The sequence below is a fragment of the Heloderma suspectum genome, chromosome 2, assembly GCF_057233095.1.
Source record: "Heloderma suspectum isolate Gila_16-S chromosome 2, 16-S_ref, whole genome shotgun sequence".
Lineage (NCBI taxonomy): Eukaryota > Metazoa > Chordata > Lepidosauria > Squamata > Helodermatidae > Heloderma > Heloderma suspectum.
In genome coordinates this window covers 22724906-22738991 of record NC_139459.1, presented here as the reverse complement: position 1 = coordinate 22738991, position 14086 = coordinate 22724906, and the positions used below count along the sequence as shown (strand labels likewise).

General features: G+C 45.7%; 1 protein-coding gene across 1 annotated transcript in view; it reads right to left on the bottom strand.

Moving 5' to 3' along the window:
* Positions 1–14086, bottom strand: part of ST8SIA3 (ST8 alpha-N-acetyl-neuraminide alpha-2,8-sialyltransferase 3) — a 60466-nt gene that overhangs the window by 36122 nt on the left and 10258 nt on the right. Inside the window, exon 2 of the mRNA XM_084832032.1 lies at positions 1327–1507. Within this exon, the coding sequence (XP_084688158.1) occupies positions 1327–1507 (181 nt within the window). The remainder of the gene's footprint in view (positions 1–1326; positions 1508–14086) is intronic.

Sequence of the window (14086 nt, the reverse complement as noted above, 5' to 3'; positions counted from 1 at the left end):
ATCCAACTCCATGGCAACAACTAATCGGTTTTGTATAAAGCACGAAACTCTTCAAATCGCAGAGAGATGGAGGAACAGAGAGAGTGGATGTAAAATCAGGACCGTGGACAGCGGCCACCCCATTCAGCAGCGCCCGGGAGACCATTTCCTCGCTGTTCCGCCTCTCTCCTTCCAGCTTCAGCACCAACCTCCCCTTTAACCCCGCTTCTCCCCCCCCCCCAGTGTAGGAAGTGAGGAGTGGGTCTTTCAAATAAAATCCAAAATATTTGTGTGTGCTTTGAGGAAGGAGGCTTTTTTATTTTGGGGCGGGAGAGCTAATGCATCGTGGGTACTCCCCCCCCCCCCCCGGCCTCTGGACTCGCAAACCAGGAGGAGCCGATGAGGAAGCCTGAATCCTTTCCCTGACTTCGGCCTGCAACATCCACCGCCCCAAACGCCCAGTCCTCATTTTTCGGATTCCTGCCCGGTTGTCCACTTCCCCAGTTTTAAGCTAAAAAAAAGTGCATTTGGGGAAGGACTCCACAGCAGGATTTTTTTTTTAAAAAATCACACAAAGGAGTCCCTCCCTGACCCCCTCCCCACCCCATTGGGACTGGACAGGGAACTGAAGGAAAGCGGAAAGGGCGAGGGAGAGAAAAAAAGCGAAGAAGAAAGGAAGAGAGGGTGGGTGGCTTAGCCAGCAGAGATCCTTCATAGCTTTCCCTTATACCAGGATAGCTCCTTTAGAGTTCTGACTGGTTCTGACTGAAACCCGGAGCGGATGCACAGCCCCACCGGCATCGGAGCCACCAGCCTCCCCTGCCTGATGCTCCTTCGCACGTTGAAGGATTGCGTAAATGTTCTTCCCTAATGGCTGGGAGACGCGCTGGAGTCTTTTCCTCCCCTTCGCCAGCCTCAGAGGAACAGGGCGCCTGCGCCATTAGCTCTTCCTCTGGAATATACATGAACCGGGCAAAGAGCCACCATGATCCTCGCCAGCATCATATTATCTCTCTCTCTACAGGAACTGGAGTTTCCCTCATTCCCCCCCCCCCAACACAACCCACCTCCCTGGCACTCTCTGGCCACTGAGGCAAAAGCTCAAATCTGCGTGATCGGATCGATTTCCACACAAAGCATTTTAAACGGGGCGCGGGGGGGTGGGATGTTTTACTGTTGGCACAAAAGCAAAGAGAAGAGAGGGGAGTCCCGGAGCGTGGATTCAATAATGACATTCCCCTCTCTTCCCCTTTGCCCCCCTTTCACCCCACCATGCATATCTTTTATCCGGCTCACCGCCCCTTCCCTCCCTGTAAGAGGAAGAAAGAATATATTGCAAGCACTCACCTAAATCCAGCGTGGAACATATACATTCTGGGCACCCCCGTGTTGGCGTATTTTGGAGTGGTGAAGATATTATCTTTTTTCAGAGAGACGTAGCTGATGAAGGACAAAATCAGCAGAGCCACGCTGAGCATTACTAGACCCAGAACACTCACCACTCGGACCATCTTGCAGCTTCGCATGCCTGGGGGCGGGAAAGAGGGGGGGGGGGATGAGAAAAACAAACAAACCCCTACCCTGGACTGTGAGAGCTACATTGGAGTTAACACACACCCAGAAAGCGGGGATGGAGCCGTATGCGTGTGTGCTTGTGTGTGTGGCGGTGTGGCTAAAGAGGGGGAGGGAAAAACACACACAGGCTCCAAAGGATTAATTCAGAGCACACACACGCACACACAGGGGAGCTGGGACAATGAAGAATTAAAATTATCTATCTATCTATCTATCTATCTGGAGGGTATGAACTGCAGTCATGAAATGGCAGTGGCTGGGGGTGGGGTGGGGTGGGGGTAAAAAAAAAAGTGGACCTGCCGGAAATTATAGAATGCTGCCTGGTCCTGCCAGCTTCCTTTGTGTAGGAAGCTCCGGATCCTATTTCCTAAATAGGGATCCCATTCAAAGGCAGGCACAGGAGCACAACGGAATGAGATCCTCTGTCTACGGATGTGCTCTGCCGCTGCTCAAGCCTGGGTCTGATATGGGGCCATTTTTCGTGCCCAAAATGCCACCGGCTAAATTGGAAACGCTCCAGACCAAATGGACCCCCCCTCCGAAAAAACAAACAAATAAAAAACCCCGCCTAAAACCTGGCATGAGCTGAGTGTTTGGAGCAGAGGACAAATGAGATCTGAGCACTTTACGGAGAGCACAGCCCCCCACCTTTGTGGCTGCCACAGGACAGAGCAGGTCCAAAAAATGAGTACGCGCCAACAGTGATGGGGAATGGCACAAGGCTTAGCAGTTGTACCACCACAAGCTGTAATCTTTTAAAGCAGGGCTGGAGCACCTCAGGCCTGGGGACCAAACCATCCCTTGTGGAGTCACAGTCTGGTCCTCTCTCACTACACCCTCTTCCTCCAACCATTGATTTTTTGGTGGTTTCCCAGATTTTTTTTGCCCCCCCCCCTTCTCAGAAGTGGAAATACCTCTCCTATGGCTCAGTTCATGACAGTAAGAGCTTTAAGCTAAAACAGGCTGGTATTTTTGGCTCCACCCCATTTCTTTTGGCCACACCCCTTTTGCATTTGGCTCCTCCCACCACTGGAATGTGGCCCTGAAAGCTTCTCCAAAACTGAATTTATCCGTTGAGCTGAATTAACCTCCTGAATTATCCTCACCCTTGAATTAAGAGTCATTTTCTATTTACCCCATTTAGTCCAGGTGTTACGAACAGAACCTGGTAGAGCTAACAATCTGAATCTTCCACCCCAGTTCCACAATGCACTTTGCCTTTTGTCAGGTAGCTTCAGGGTCTAATTTAAGGTAGGGAGGGCCTTCCCCTGACTATATCTCCCCATCCTGTGAGGAAGGTAGGGAAACCCTTTCCCATACTTCCCCAACAGAACTTATGTAAGTGACATCTATGGAAGCACAAAACAGGACCAGATCCATTAAGACAAAGGGGTGGGTGAGAGGGAGGGAAGAGCTACACAATACCTTTCAAGTGTTAGTGCTAGGAGCCCTCTATTTGGAACTGCCCTTGGTGTCCGGATGATGACTTTCCACCTGTTGCTGAAACCCTAAATGCTTTTCCTACCCCTCCCCACCCTGCACTCCAGGAGACTGGATAACACTAGCCTACACTGCAGGGTTGTCATATATTTATTTAATGCACTTGTATTTCATCATCCTTCCATCATGGAACTTAATGTGGCTTACATGGCATTTCTAGGTGGTCTTCCATCCAAGCACTGTTCAGACCCAAACCTGCTTAGCTTCACCAAGGTGACTGAATCATGCCCTAACTCCCCCCCCCCCAGCAACACCTATCATCCCCAGTCCAGCATACAGGATGTAATCTGATTCATCTTGTTAGTTCTGGCTCATAACTCTGTTGCTAACCCTGCCAATCAGTGTCTGCCAATGAGGTCAAAAAGCTGGACTCATCAGTGTGCCATACAAAATGTCATCTATCTCATAACATATGCATAATTTTAAAATCAATAAGATCCTTTTGGTTGGGAATCAGGTTTACATTTTTTCACTTTTCAGGGTTGCAAACAGAACGTGTTAAAACAGTGATGTGCTGTCAGATTTCAGAAATTCCCACCGGACTCCACATACCATATTTGTATGCCACATCCATATTTGCATTCCACGTCCCATATTTGCATTCCACATCCCATATTGGCACTCCATATGCATCCCATACTGGCATTCCACATCCATATTTGCACTCCACATCCCAATGTGTTAAAACAGTGATGATGTGATGTCAGATTTCAAGGAATACTCCTGACGAATCAAATTCCCAGTAGAGTCCACATCCCATATTTGCATTCCAGAAGGTGTATGTCAAAGTTTGTCTTGGTGCCCAGGTTCATCCTATAGCCCAGGGATGGGGACCCTTACTCAGCCCGAGGGCTGGATTCCATTTTGGAGAAGTTCTCAATGGCCACATTCCAGTGGTGGGTGGAGCTGAGAGCAATGGGGGCAGTGCCAATGGTAAAAGGTATGGGGCTAAAACAGCAAAAAATGCCAGCATCTTGTAGCTGAAAACTCTTCCTGCCAGTAATTAGAGCTTTGGAGAGGCATTTCAACCATTTTGAATGGGGGAAAACTGCACAAAAGCCAGGAAACCATCAATGATTGGTGGCTGGAGGAAAGAGGGAGGGTCCAGGGGAAAGGGGCATTGCCATCTGGGGAACCCCAGAGGGCCAGATTGGGACCCCAGAGCTGAGGTTCCCAACCCCTGCTGTAGCTTACATACAACTAAACGTGACTTTTCAACATTCTCAACAGTGAGGCCTGTTTTCCTTGGAAGAGACAAGCCACCATTGCTTGAGTACATACAGGCCAGTTTCTGTCCTCCCTCTTGGCCCATTTCATGTCTTGATTGGGCCAGGAGGTGGACACTGCATAAGCCCTGTCCCTCTACCTGTAGTTTTGTGAGTGGGCTTAGGCCTGTCTAATGCAGAATTTGCAGCACTTCCACCAAACTGCAGTGCCTTGGATTCTTCGGGGGAAGTCATGATAGTGAAACAGATCCAAAACCAATATGAGCATCTCTACCCCAGCCTAAAATCCTGCATTCAAAATGGGGCTTTCTGCAGCATCACAACTGACTCCCTGTACACGCGCTTCCTTTTCCCCCTCCCCTTTCCCCCTCCTTCTCCCCCTTATCTGAGTCTTCCATATGTTTAATTGGTCGAGCTCCTCTTTTTATGGGGTTTCCTCTTTTAATGGAGGGAACTCAAATGGAACACAAGCACTGTAATTTGATAGCTCATTATTTGAGGATTTGTCAAAAACAAGTCCTGCCAGACAAATCTGATCTCATTTTTTGATCAAGTCACCTCCCTTGTAGACCGTGGGAATGCTGTAGACATCATATACCTCGACTTCAGCAAAGCTTTTGACAAAGTGCCCCATGATATCCTGATGAGCAAACTAGCTCAAAGTGGGCTAGATGAAACAACGATCCGGTGGATCCACAGCTGGCTACAGAATCGGACTCAAAGAGTGCTTATCAATGGGACCTTCTCCAACTGGGGAGAGGTAATGAGTGGGGTACCGCAGGGCTCAGTCCTGGGCCCAGTGCTCTTCAACATTTTTATTAATGACTTGGAGGAGGAGGTGCAGGGAATGCTGATCAAATCTGCAGACGACAAAAAATTGGGAGGGATAGCTAATACTTTGGAAGACAGAAACAAAATTCAAAGTGATCTGGATAGACTGGAGCGCTGGGCAGAAAACAACAGAATGACATTTAATAGGGACAAATGCCAAGTTCTGCACCTAGGAAAAAGAAACCAAATGCACAGTTACAAGATGGGGGATACGTGGCTCAACCACACTACAAGCGAGAAGGATCTTGGAATTGTTGTCGATCACAAGCTGAATATGAGCCAACAATGTGATGTGGCTGCAAAAAAGGCAAATGCTCTTTTGGGCTGCATTCATAGAAGCATCACTTCCAAATCCCGGGAAGTACTAGTTCCCCTCTACTCAGCACTGGTTAGGCCTCATCTGGAGTACTGTGTCCAGTTCTGGGCACCACACTTTAAGAAGGATGCAGACAAACTGGAGAGGGTTCAGAGGAGGGCAACAAAGATGATCAGGGGACTGGAAACAAAGCCCTATGAAGAGAGACAGAAAGAACTGGGCATGTTTAGCCTTGAGAAGAGAAGACTGAGGGGAGATATGATAGCACTCTTCAAGTACTTGAAAGGTTGTCACAGAGAAGAAGGCCAGGATCTCTTCTTGATCATCCCAGAGTGCAGGACACGGAATAATGGGCTCAAGTTACAGGAAGCCAGATTCCGACTGAACATCAGGAAAAACTTCCTGAGTGTCAGAGCAATACGGCAATGGAACCAATTACCTGGGGAGGTGGTGGGCTCTCCCACACTGGAGGCCTTCAAGACGAGGCTGGACAGCCATTTGTCAGGGATGCTCTGACTTGGATTCCTGCATTGAGCAGGGGGTTGGACTCGATGGCCTTGTAGGCCCCTTCCAACCCTACTATTCTATGATTCTATGATTCTATGAAAGGTTGTCACAGAGAAGAAGGCCAGGATCTCTTCTTGATCACCCCAGAGTGCAGGACACGGAATAATGGGCTCAAGTTACAGGAAGCCAGATTCCAGCTGAACATCAGGAAAAACTTCCTGACTGTAAGAGCAATACGACAATGGAACCAATTCCCTGGGGAGGTGGTGGGCTCTCCCATACTGGAGGCCTTCAAGACGAGGCTGGACAGCCATTTGTCAGGGATGCTCTGACTTGGATTCCTGCATTGAGCAGGGGGTTGGACTCGATGGCCTTGTAGGCCCCTTCCAACCCTACTATTCTATGATTCTATGATTCTATTTCTGATCTATTTAAAAATGGAATAAAGGTCATCTAGTGCAGGAGACGCCCTGGAGGTTCATGGCGTCATCTAAAGGGTCCGCAAATTTCCGTGAGTGAGCAATCTCAATAGCAGGATAAAAGCTCTGTGTGAAGAAGCCCTATGTGTTTGTAGCATATAGGTATGTGAAAAGTCATAATAAGATTAGAATTCCTCAGGGAGAAAGGAGAGAGGGAAAAAGATATCTGGCATTGAGGTTTGTGTTCAGTCCTTCAGGACTGAAGGATTCATAGGTAAGCCAGAATGGAATCTGGTTCCAGGATCTGTCTCCCATAAGAGGAAGGGACCTTCCACAACAGGAAGAGCTCTGCCTGTGGAAGGTCCCTCCACACAATTTTTGGGGATCTCCACCACCACCCCATTCAGTGGGGTTTCTGTACTCTCTGTGTAGATTTTCAGGAAGGGCCACAATGGGACGGAGGGGACATGGGAGTCCACTTCTGACAGCACAGTTGAGTTGATCCAACGTAAATCTGGACCCAACCCAGCGACAGGGACATTGTGGTGAAGGAGCCACCCAGAGAATTTCAGAAATGTAATAAATGCAATATATTGAAATGTAATAAGTAAATAAATAAGGAGAAGCAAACCTGAGAGCAGGAGCAGAATCTGCTGTTTATGACAGCAGGTAGTTTATGCATAGCAATGACTTCTATACACTTTGAGCAGCCAATTTAGGCTATAGTTGTCAGCCAGTTGGAGCTGGTGTGTGTGGTCCATAAAATGCTGGACCATGTTTGCAGCAACAGCAGCTAGAACTTCAATTGCCAAATGAAGGCATCTGCTAGGCTCACCTTGGATCTGAGCACTGACAGGGGCCACTTGGACCTTCAGACAATTAAAATAATAGTCCTAGAAGGCTTATGCAGAAACACTTGAATTGTATATGGGCTGTGTATGTATTGGGTGCAGCACTGTGGTGGGGTTTATCCTTTATCTCCTTTATTGCACTCTATAGAAGCCTGCTAGGGAAGAGATGTTATCTCTTATCAGGAATTTCTTATTGGTCCACTTATCAAAGGCATTATTTTTTTGTTTTGTTTCGGAATGGATAAGACTCTACACTTTTAAGTTCCTTTGTTTGTGGGAGCTGCTCAAAGAAGTCTTTTAAAAGCCAAAGTTGCGGCTGTTCTGTGGAACTCTTACATGGCATACACTATTTTTTATTATCTCTGTGTATTGTTTATAGTTACTGATGTGTGTATGACTGATGATTGGGGCTGCAGTGGCTTAGTGGTTAAGACGCTGAACTGCAGACTGGAAGGTCGGCAGGTCAGCAGTTCGAGACCCGAGTGCTGCGTGACGGAGTGAGCTCCCGTCTTTAGTCCCAGCTCCTGCCAACCTAGCAGTTCAAAAGCAAGAAATTGCAAGTAGATAAATAGGTACCGCCTCAGCGGGAAAGGTAACAGCGTTCCGTGCACCTCGGTGTTCAGTCATGCCGGCCACATGACCACGGAAGCGTCTTCGGACAGCGCTGGCTCTTCGGCTTAGAAACGGGGATGAGCACCGCACCCTAGAGTCGGACACGACTGGTTGGGGACACCTTGACCTTGACCTTGTATGACTGATAGTTATGCCCTATGGCTAAGGCAATACAGTTGTTCAATGGATCGATTGATGATTGATTGATAGGGGCCACTTTGATTTTTTTTATATTGAAAAAAGCCTCCTTTCCCCATGAATAGGAACAACAGTCTGGTTTACAACAAGAACCACAAAAATGCCTTCAATTACCTTTGTAAGGAGGTTTTTTTTCCTTCCCCCAGCACCTTTTCATAGGTACAGTTGCTGGGAGTTCAAGTGAAAGTTATGAATGAATCCAATGCGGCTTATCACAAGCCAAGTAGAAAACATGAAAAGACTTGACATAGTATTTGTGGTTCTGCCAAAGTAGCTTTAATTGATCCATCTCTTGTCTACTGCCTTGCGTACAGTGCTTCCTTGTGCACGATAGCCCATACCTGCATAGGCTTTCCCCACAGACTGAAGGCCCAATGAGGGAATGGGGCAATAAAACACGGACGGCGCATGTTTCCACCCATATTCAAGTTATATGGCAAGGAGGAAGAATGCGGGCCTAGCTGAGGTATTAGCAAAACTGTTGGTTTCAGTGCGCTCTGGAACTCTGGCACTCATATTGCTCTCACACTTCCTTTCTTGACTACCTGTAGACCAGCTTCCCAGACAAGATTGGCTGTAAGTGGCTTCTGATGTTATGTGAATTGTCTTGTAGAGCCACCAAGAGCAGGACATGGCCAGAATGTTCAAATTTGCTGTGATGGTTTGAACATTGGAGGACAATCTTTTCAAGGACATATGACAACAGACAGAGAGAGACACTAGTTAGTTTGCTTCCACGTGAGCTATTCACTCTGTAATTGTTATCCTTGGTTCAGTCAATTTTTAGAGGGAATCCACGGGACATCATAGTTGTTAAAATGTTGCATTCCAGTGTTTTCTATGTTGGCTCACATACACTTTCAGACCTGATTTGTAATAAATCTCTCTCTCTCTCTCTCTCTCTCTCTCTCAATCTCTCTCTCTCTGAAAGATAGAAAGACTAACAAATATATTTTAAGCTAAACATTTCTGCTTCCACCCTCATCAGTAGCTGTGCTATTAACTGGGTATCAGGAGTGGCAGTTTGGAATGCCTGGAGATGAAAGTTCAGTAGGAAAAAAACACAAAGGTATGATTGGTGTAATGCTTACAAATTGTCCTCCAGATTAAGGCCATCTGGACTAAGAGTACTGAGTCTATAAATCCAGAATTTTTCCCTTTTGTCAAGCACGTCACTGTCTTTTGTTTGTTCTATTGGATCCAACTGTAAATCTGGAAGACCATGTTCAGGACAGTTGAAATGTCTTGCAACAGGCTGCTCCAGTTTTTTTGGGTAAGAATTGCAGATTTGTGGTTATGGAATCTTGTTCTTAGGTCCATTGTAGTTTTCCCTATGTATTGCATACAGCATACTTTTTTTTATATTCAGTTAAATAAACCACATTAGCAGAAGTGCATGTTAACGATTGCCTAATGCGGTAGGTTTTTTTAGTAATTGTGCTCCTGAAAAAAGTGGTTTCTTGGAGGTAACTGCAGGTAATGCAATGCGTTGATTTACCATGGTATGACCCTGGGTTGCAAATATCTTGTTTAAGTGCAGCTTTAACTAACCATGTACGCAGATTGTGTGGTTTTCTGAATGTGATGCATGGTGGAGAAGTAATGGCTTCCATTAAACAAGCACAATAAGATATAACAGCGTAACTATCTTTAATTATCTTGTGGTAATTAGGGGCAGCAGGATGGTAGTCCACAACAAATGGAATGCGATTTTCTTTCAGAGTTAGCCTTTGCTTCATAAAGAAGGGTATCCCTGGATATTACTGATGCTCGACTGATGTAGTCAAAAAAGTTGTAAAAAAAAAGTTGTAAAGAACTTGTTGTAGTCAATTTTATACACTTTAAAATTGCAATTGCAGCAACACATGGACAAGCAAAGTAGGGTGTTTAAGGGGAACCTTTCCTACTGAAAGCTGACTATTTTCAGAATCAGCTCATTTTATTGCTTCCCTAATCAGCTTGGCTGGGACAGTGGTGCAACTTTGTAGGTTTAGCCCCTGGACTTAATGGTCTTATAGGGACTCCCCTTTCGATGGCCATCAGTTATGAAGCAAACAACTAGCATTTCTCCTCTCCCTCCCCATGCCCCACTCCCTGCTTTATAATTGCTTCTACAATTGTTCTACAGAGGAAATTTTTTTTTTGCCAACCCTGATAAAAGAAAACAAATACTCTCTTGGTATGAACCTATCTGTATACCATGCCCATCCTCTGAGGCCCTCCTCTGAGGGAGGCTCAAAGGACAGCAGCAAGGGAGAGGGCCTTCTCAGTGGTGGCTTTCCAATTATGGAATGCACATCCCAGGCCATCTTTTTGGCACCAAGTCCTCTAATCCCAGGTATTTCACAGCATACGATAAGTGTTTTTGTTTTTTTAATAAGTCTTGGGATTTGTGTTGATTGGTTAAAACTGTTACATTTTTGTACATTATATTATGTAGTTTATGTAGTTTATTTTGTCAACTGGCCAGAGAGCTTTGGCTGTTGGGTGGTATAGAAACATAGTAAGTGAATGTAGGAATACTCTGAGCATGTGCAGTTTATCATTTTAAACTCACTTAAATCACAGTGCCCCTTCATGGATCACTGCCTTGTTGTGGCGAAGGGGCTTGCGTAACTCAGTGAAGCCATAAGCTATGCTGTGCAGGGCCACCCAAAACGGATAGGTCACGGTGGAGAGTTCTGACAAAATGTGGTCCACTGGAGAAGGAAATGGCAACCCACTCCAGTGTTCTTGCCAAGAAAACCCCATGGAACGTATCACGTGGCTAAAAGATATGATGCTGGAAGATGAGCCCCTCAGGTTGGAAGGTGTCCAATATACTACTGGGGAAGAGCAGAGGGTATTTCCAAGTAGCGCCAGAAAGAGTGAAGTGGATGGGCCAAAGCCAAAAGAACACTCAGCTGTGGATGTGTCTGGTGGTGAAAAGAAAATCCGATGCTGTAAAGAACAATATTGTTTAGGAACCTGGAATTTCAGATCAATGAATCAAGGTAAACTGGAGGTGGTCAAACATGAAATGGCAGGATTGAACATAGACATCTTGGGAATCAACGAACTAAAATGGACAAGTATGGGTGAATTTAATTCAGGTGACCATCATATCTACTACTGTGGGCAAGAATCCCTTAGAAGAAATGGAGTAGCACTCACAGTCAATTAAAGGGTGGGAAAAGCAGTACTAGGGTACAATCTCAAAAACGATAGAATGATCTCAGTACGTATCCAAGGCAAACCATTCAACATCACAGTAATTCAAGTCTATGCCCCAACCACTGAGGCCGAAGAAGCTGAGGTTGATCGGTTCTATGAAGACCTACAACACCTTCTAGAACTAACACCAAAAAAAGATGTCCTTTTCATCATAGGGATTGGATTGGAATGCTAAAGTAGGAAGTCAAGAAATCACCGGGATAACAGGCAAGCATGGCCTTGGTATACAAAATGAAGCAGGACAAAGGCTAATAGAGTTTTGCCAAGAGAACACGCTGATCATAGTAAACACTCTTTTCCAACAGCACAAGAGGCGACTCTACACATGGACATCACCAGACGGTCAATATCGAAATCAGATTGATTATGTCCTTTGCAGCCAAAGATGGAGAAGCTCTATACAGTCAGTAAAAACAAGACCTGGAGCTGACTGTGGCTCAGACCATGAGCTTCTTGTTGCAAAATTTCGGCTTCAATTGAAGAACATAGGGAAAACCACGAAACCATTCAGGTATGACCTAAATCATATCCCTTATGAATATACAGTGGAGGTGAGGAATAGATTTAAGGGATTAGACCTGATAGACAGAGTGCCTGAGGAACTATGGACGGAGGTCTGTAACATTGTTCAGGAGGCAGCAACTCAATCCATCCCAAAGAAGAAGAAATGCAAAAAAGCAAAGTGGCTGTCTGAGGAGGCTTTACAAGTAGCTGAGGAAAGAAGGGAAGGGAAAAACAAAGGAGAAAGGGGAAGATATATCCAACTGAATGCAGAGTTCCAGAGAATAGCAAGGAGAGACAAGAAGGCCTTCTTAAATGAACAATGCAAAAAAATCGAGGAAAACAATGGAATGGGAAAGACTAGAGATCTTTTCAAGAAAATCGGAGATATCAAGGGAAAGTTTTGTGCAAAGACAGGCATGATAAAGGACAAAGAAGGCAGGGACCTAACAGAAGCAGATGAGATTAAGAAGAAGTGGCAAGAATACACAGAAGAACTATACAGGAAAATTCTTAATGTCCCTGATAGTCATGACAGTGTGATCACTGAACCTGAGCGGACATCCTAGAGAGTGAAGTCAAGTGGGCCTTAGGAAGCATTACTAACAACAAAGCTAGCGGACATGACAGTATTCCAGCTGAGCTATTTAACATCCTAAAAGATGATGCTGTTAAAGTGCTGCACTCAATATGCCAACAAATCTGGAACACTCAACAGTGGCCACAAGACTGGAAAAGGTCAGTTTACATTCCAATTCCAAAGAAGGGAAATGCCAAAGAGTGTTCAAACTACCGTACAATTGTGCTCATTTCACATGCCAGCAAGGTGATGCTCAAAATCCTACAAGCTAGGCTTCAGCAGTATGTGAACCGAGAACTACCGGAAGTACAAGTGGGGTTTCGAAGAGGCAAAGGAGCTAGAGATCAGATCACCAACATTTGCTGGATCATGGAGAAAGCAAGAGAATTCCAGAAAAAAATGTCTATTTCTGCTTCATTGACGACTGGCAAATTCTGAAAGAGATGGGAGTACCAGACCACCTTACCTGTCTCCTGAGAAACCTGTACGAGGGACAAGAAGCAACAGTAAGAACCAGACATGGAACAACCGAGTGGTTCAAAATTGGGAAAGGAGTACAACAAGGCTGCATATTGTCACCCTGCTTATTTAACTTATATGCAGAGTACATCATGAGAAATGCCGGGTTCGATGAATCACAGGTCGGAATTAAGATTGCCAGGAGAATTATCAACAACCTCCGATATGCAGACAATACCACCCTAATGGCAGAAAGCAAAGAGGATCTAAAGAGCCTCTTGTTGAGGGTGAAAGTGGAGAGTGCAAATGCTGGTTTGAAACTCAACATTAAAAAAACGAAGATCATGGCATCTGGCCCCATCACTTCCTGGCATATAGAAGGGGAAGAAATGGAAGCCGTGACAGATTTTATTTTCTTGGGCTCCAAGATCACCGCAGACAGTGACTGTAGCCATGAAATTAAAAGATGCTCCTTGGGAGGAAAGGTATGGCAAACCTAGACAGCATAGTAAGAAGCAGAGATATCATCTTGCCGACAAAGGTCCATCTAATCAAAGCTATGTTTTTCCCAGTAGTAATGTATGGCTGTGAGAGCTGGACTATAAAGAAGGCTGAGCGCCGAAGAATTGATGCTTTCGAACTGTGGTGTTGGAGAAGACCCTTATGAGTCCCCTGGACTGCAAGGAGGTCAAATCAGTCCATCCTAAAGGAAATCAACCCTGACTGCTCACTGGAAGGACAGACACTGAAGCTGAAGCTCCAATATTTTGGCCACCTAATGCGAAGAGAAAACTCCCTGGAAAAGACCCTGATGCCGGGCGGGAAAGATTGAAGGCAAAAGGAGAAGGGGACGGCAGAGGATGAGATGGCTAGATAGCATCACCGATGCAATGAATTTGAACTTGAGCACACTCCGGGAGAGAGCGGAGGACAGGAAGGCCTGGCGTGCTATGGTCCATGGGGTCACGAAGGGTCGGACACAACTTAACGACTGAACAACAACAAATCACAGCACCATCATGACTGCAGGAATAAAATGGAGTTTGCTTCTGCTGCCCTGATGCTTAAACACCTTGACTTGGGAATGCACCCCATTTTGTTGTAGAAAAGGATAATATATGTTTTAAAGTAAAAATAATAAAATGAGCATCTGTAAGCATGTACATGCACAGCCTACCACCCCCCTGACAATAAAATGCTCTAAAGAATAAGAAGAAACACTGCTGTGGTGAGCAGCATCAGCTGTAGAGGGTCCTGGTATGCCCACGCCCGCCCAGGTGGTGACTCCAGACCTGTTTGTTGCTGCCAATCTCTGGGTG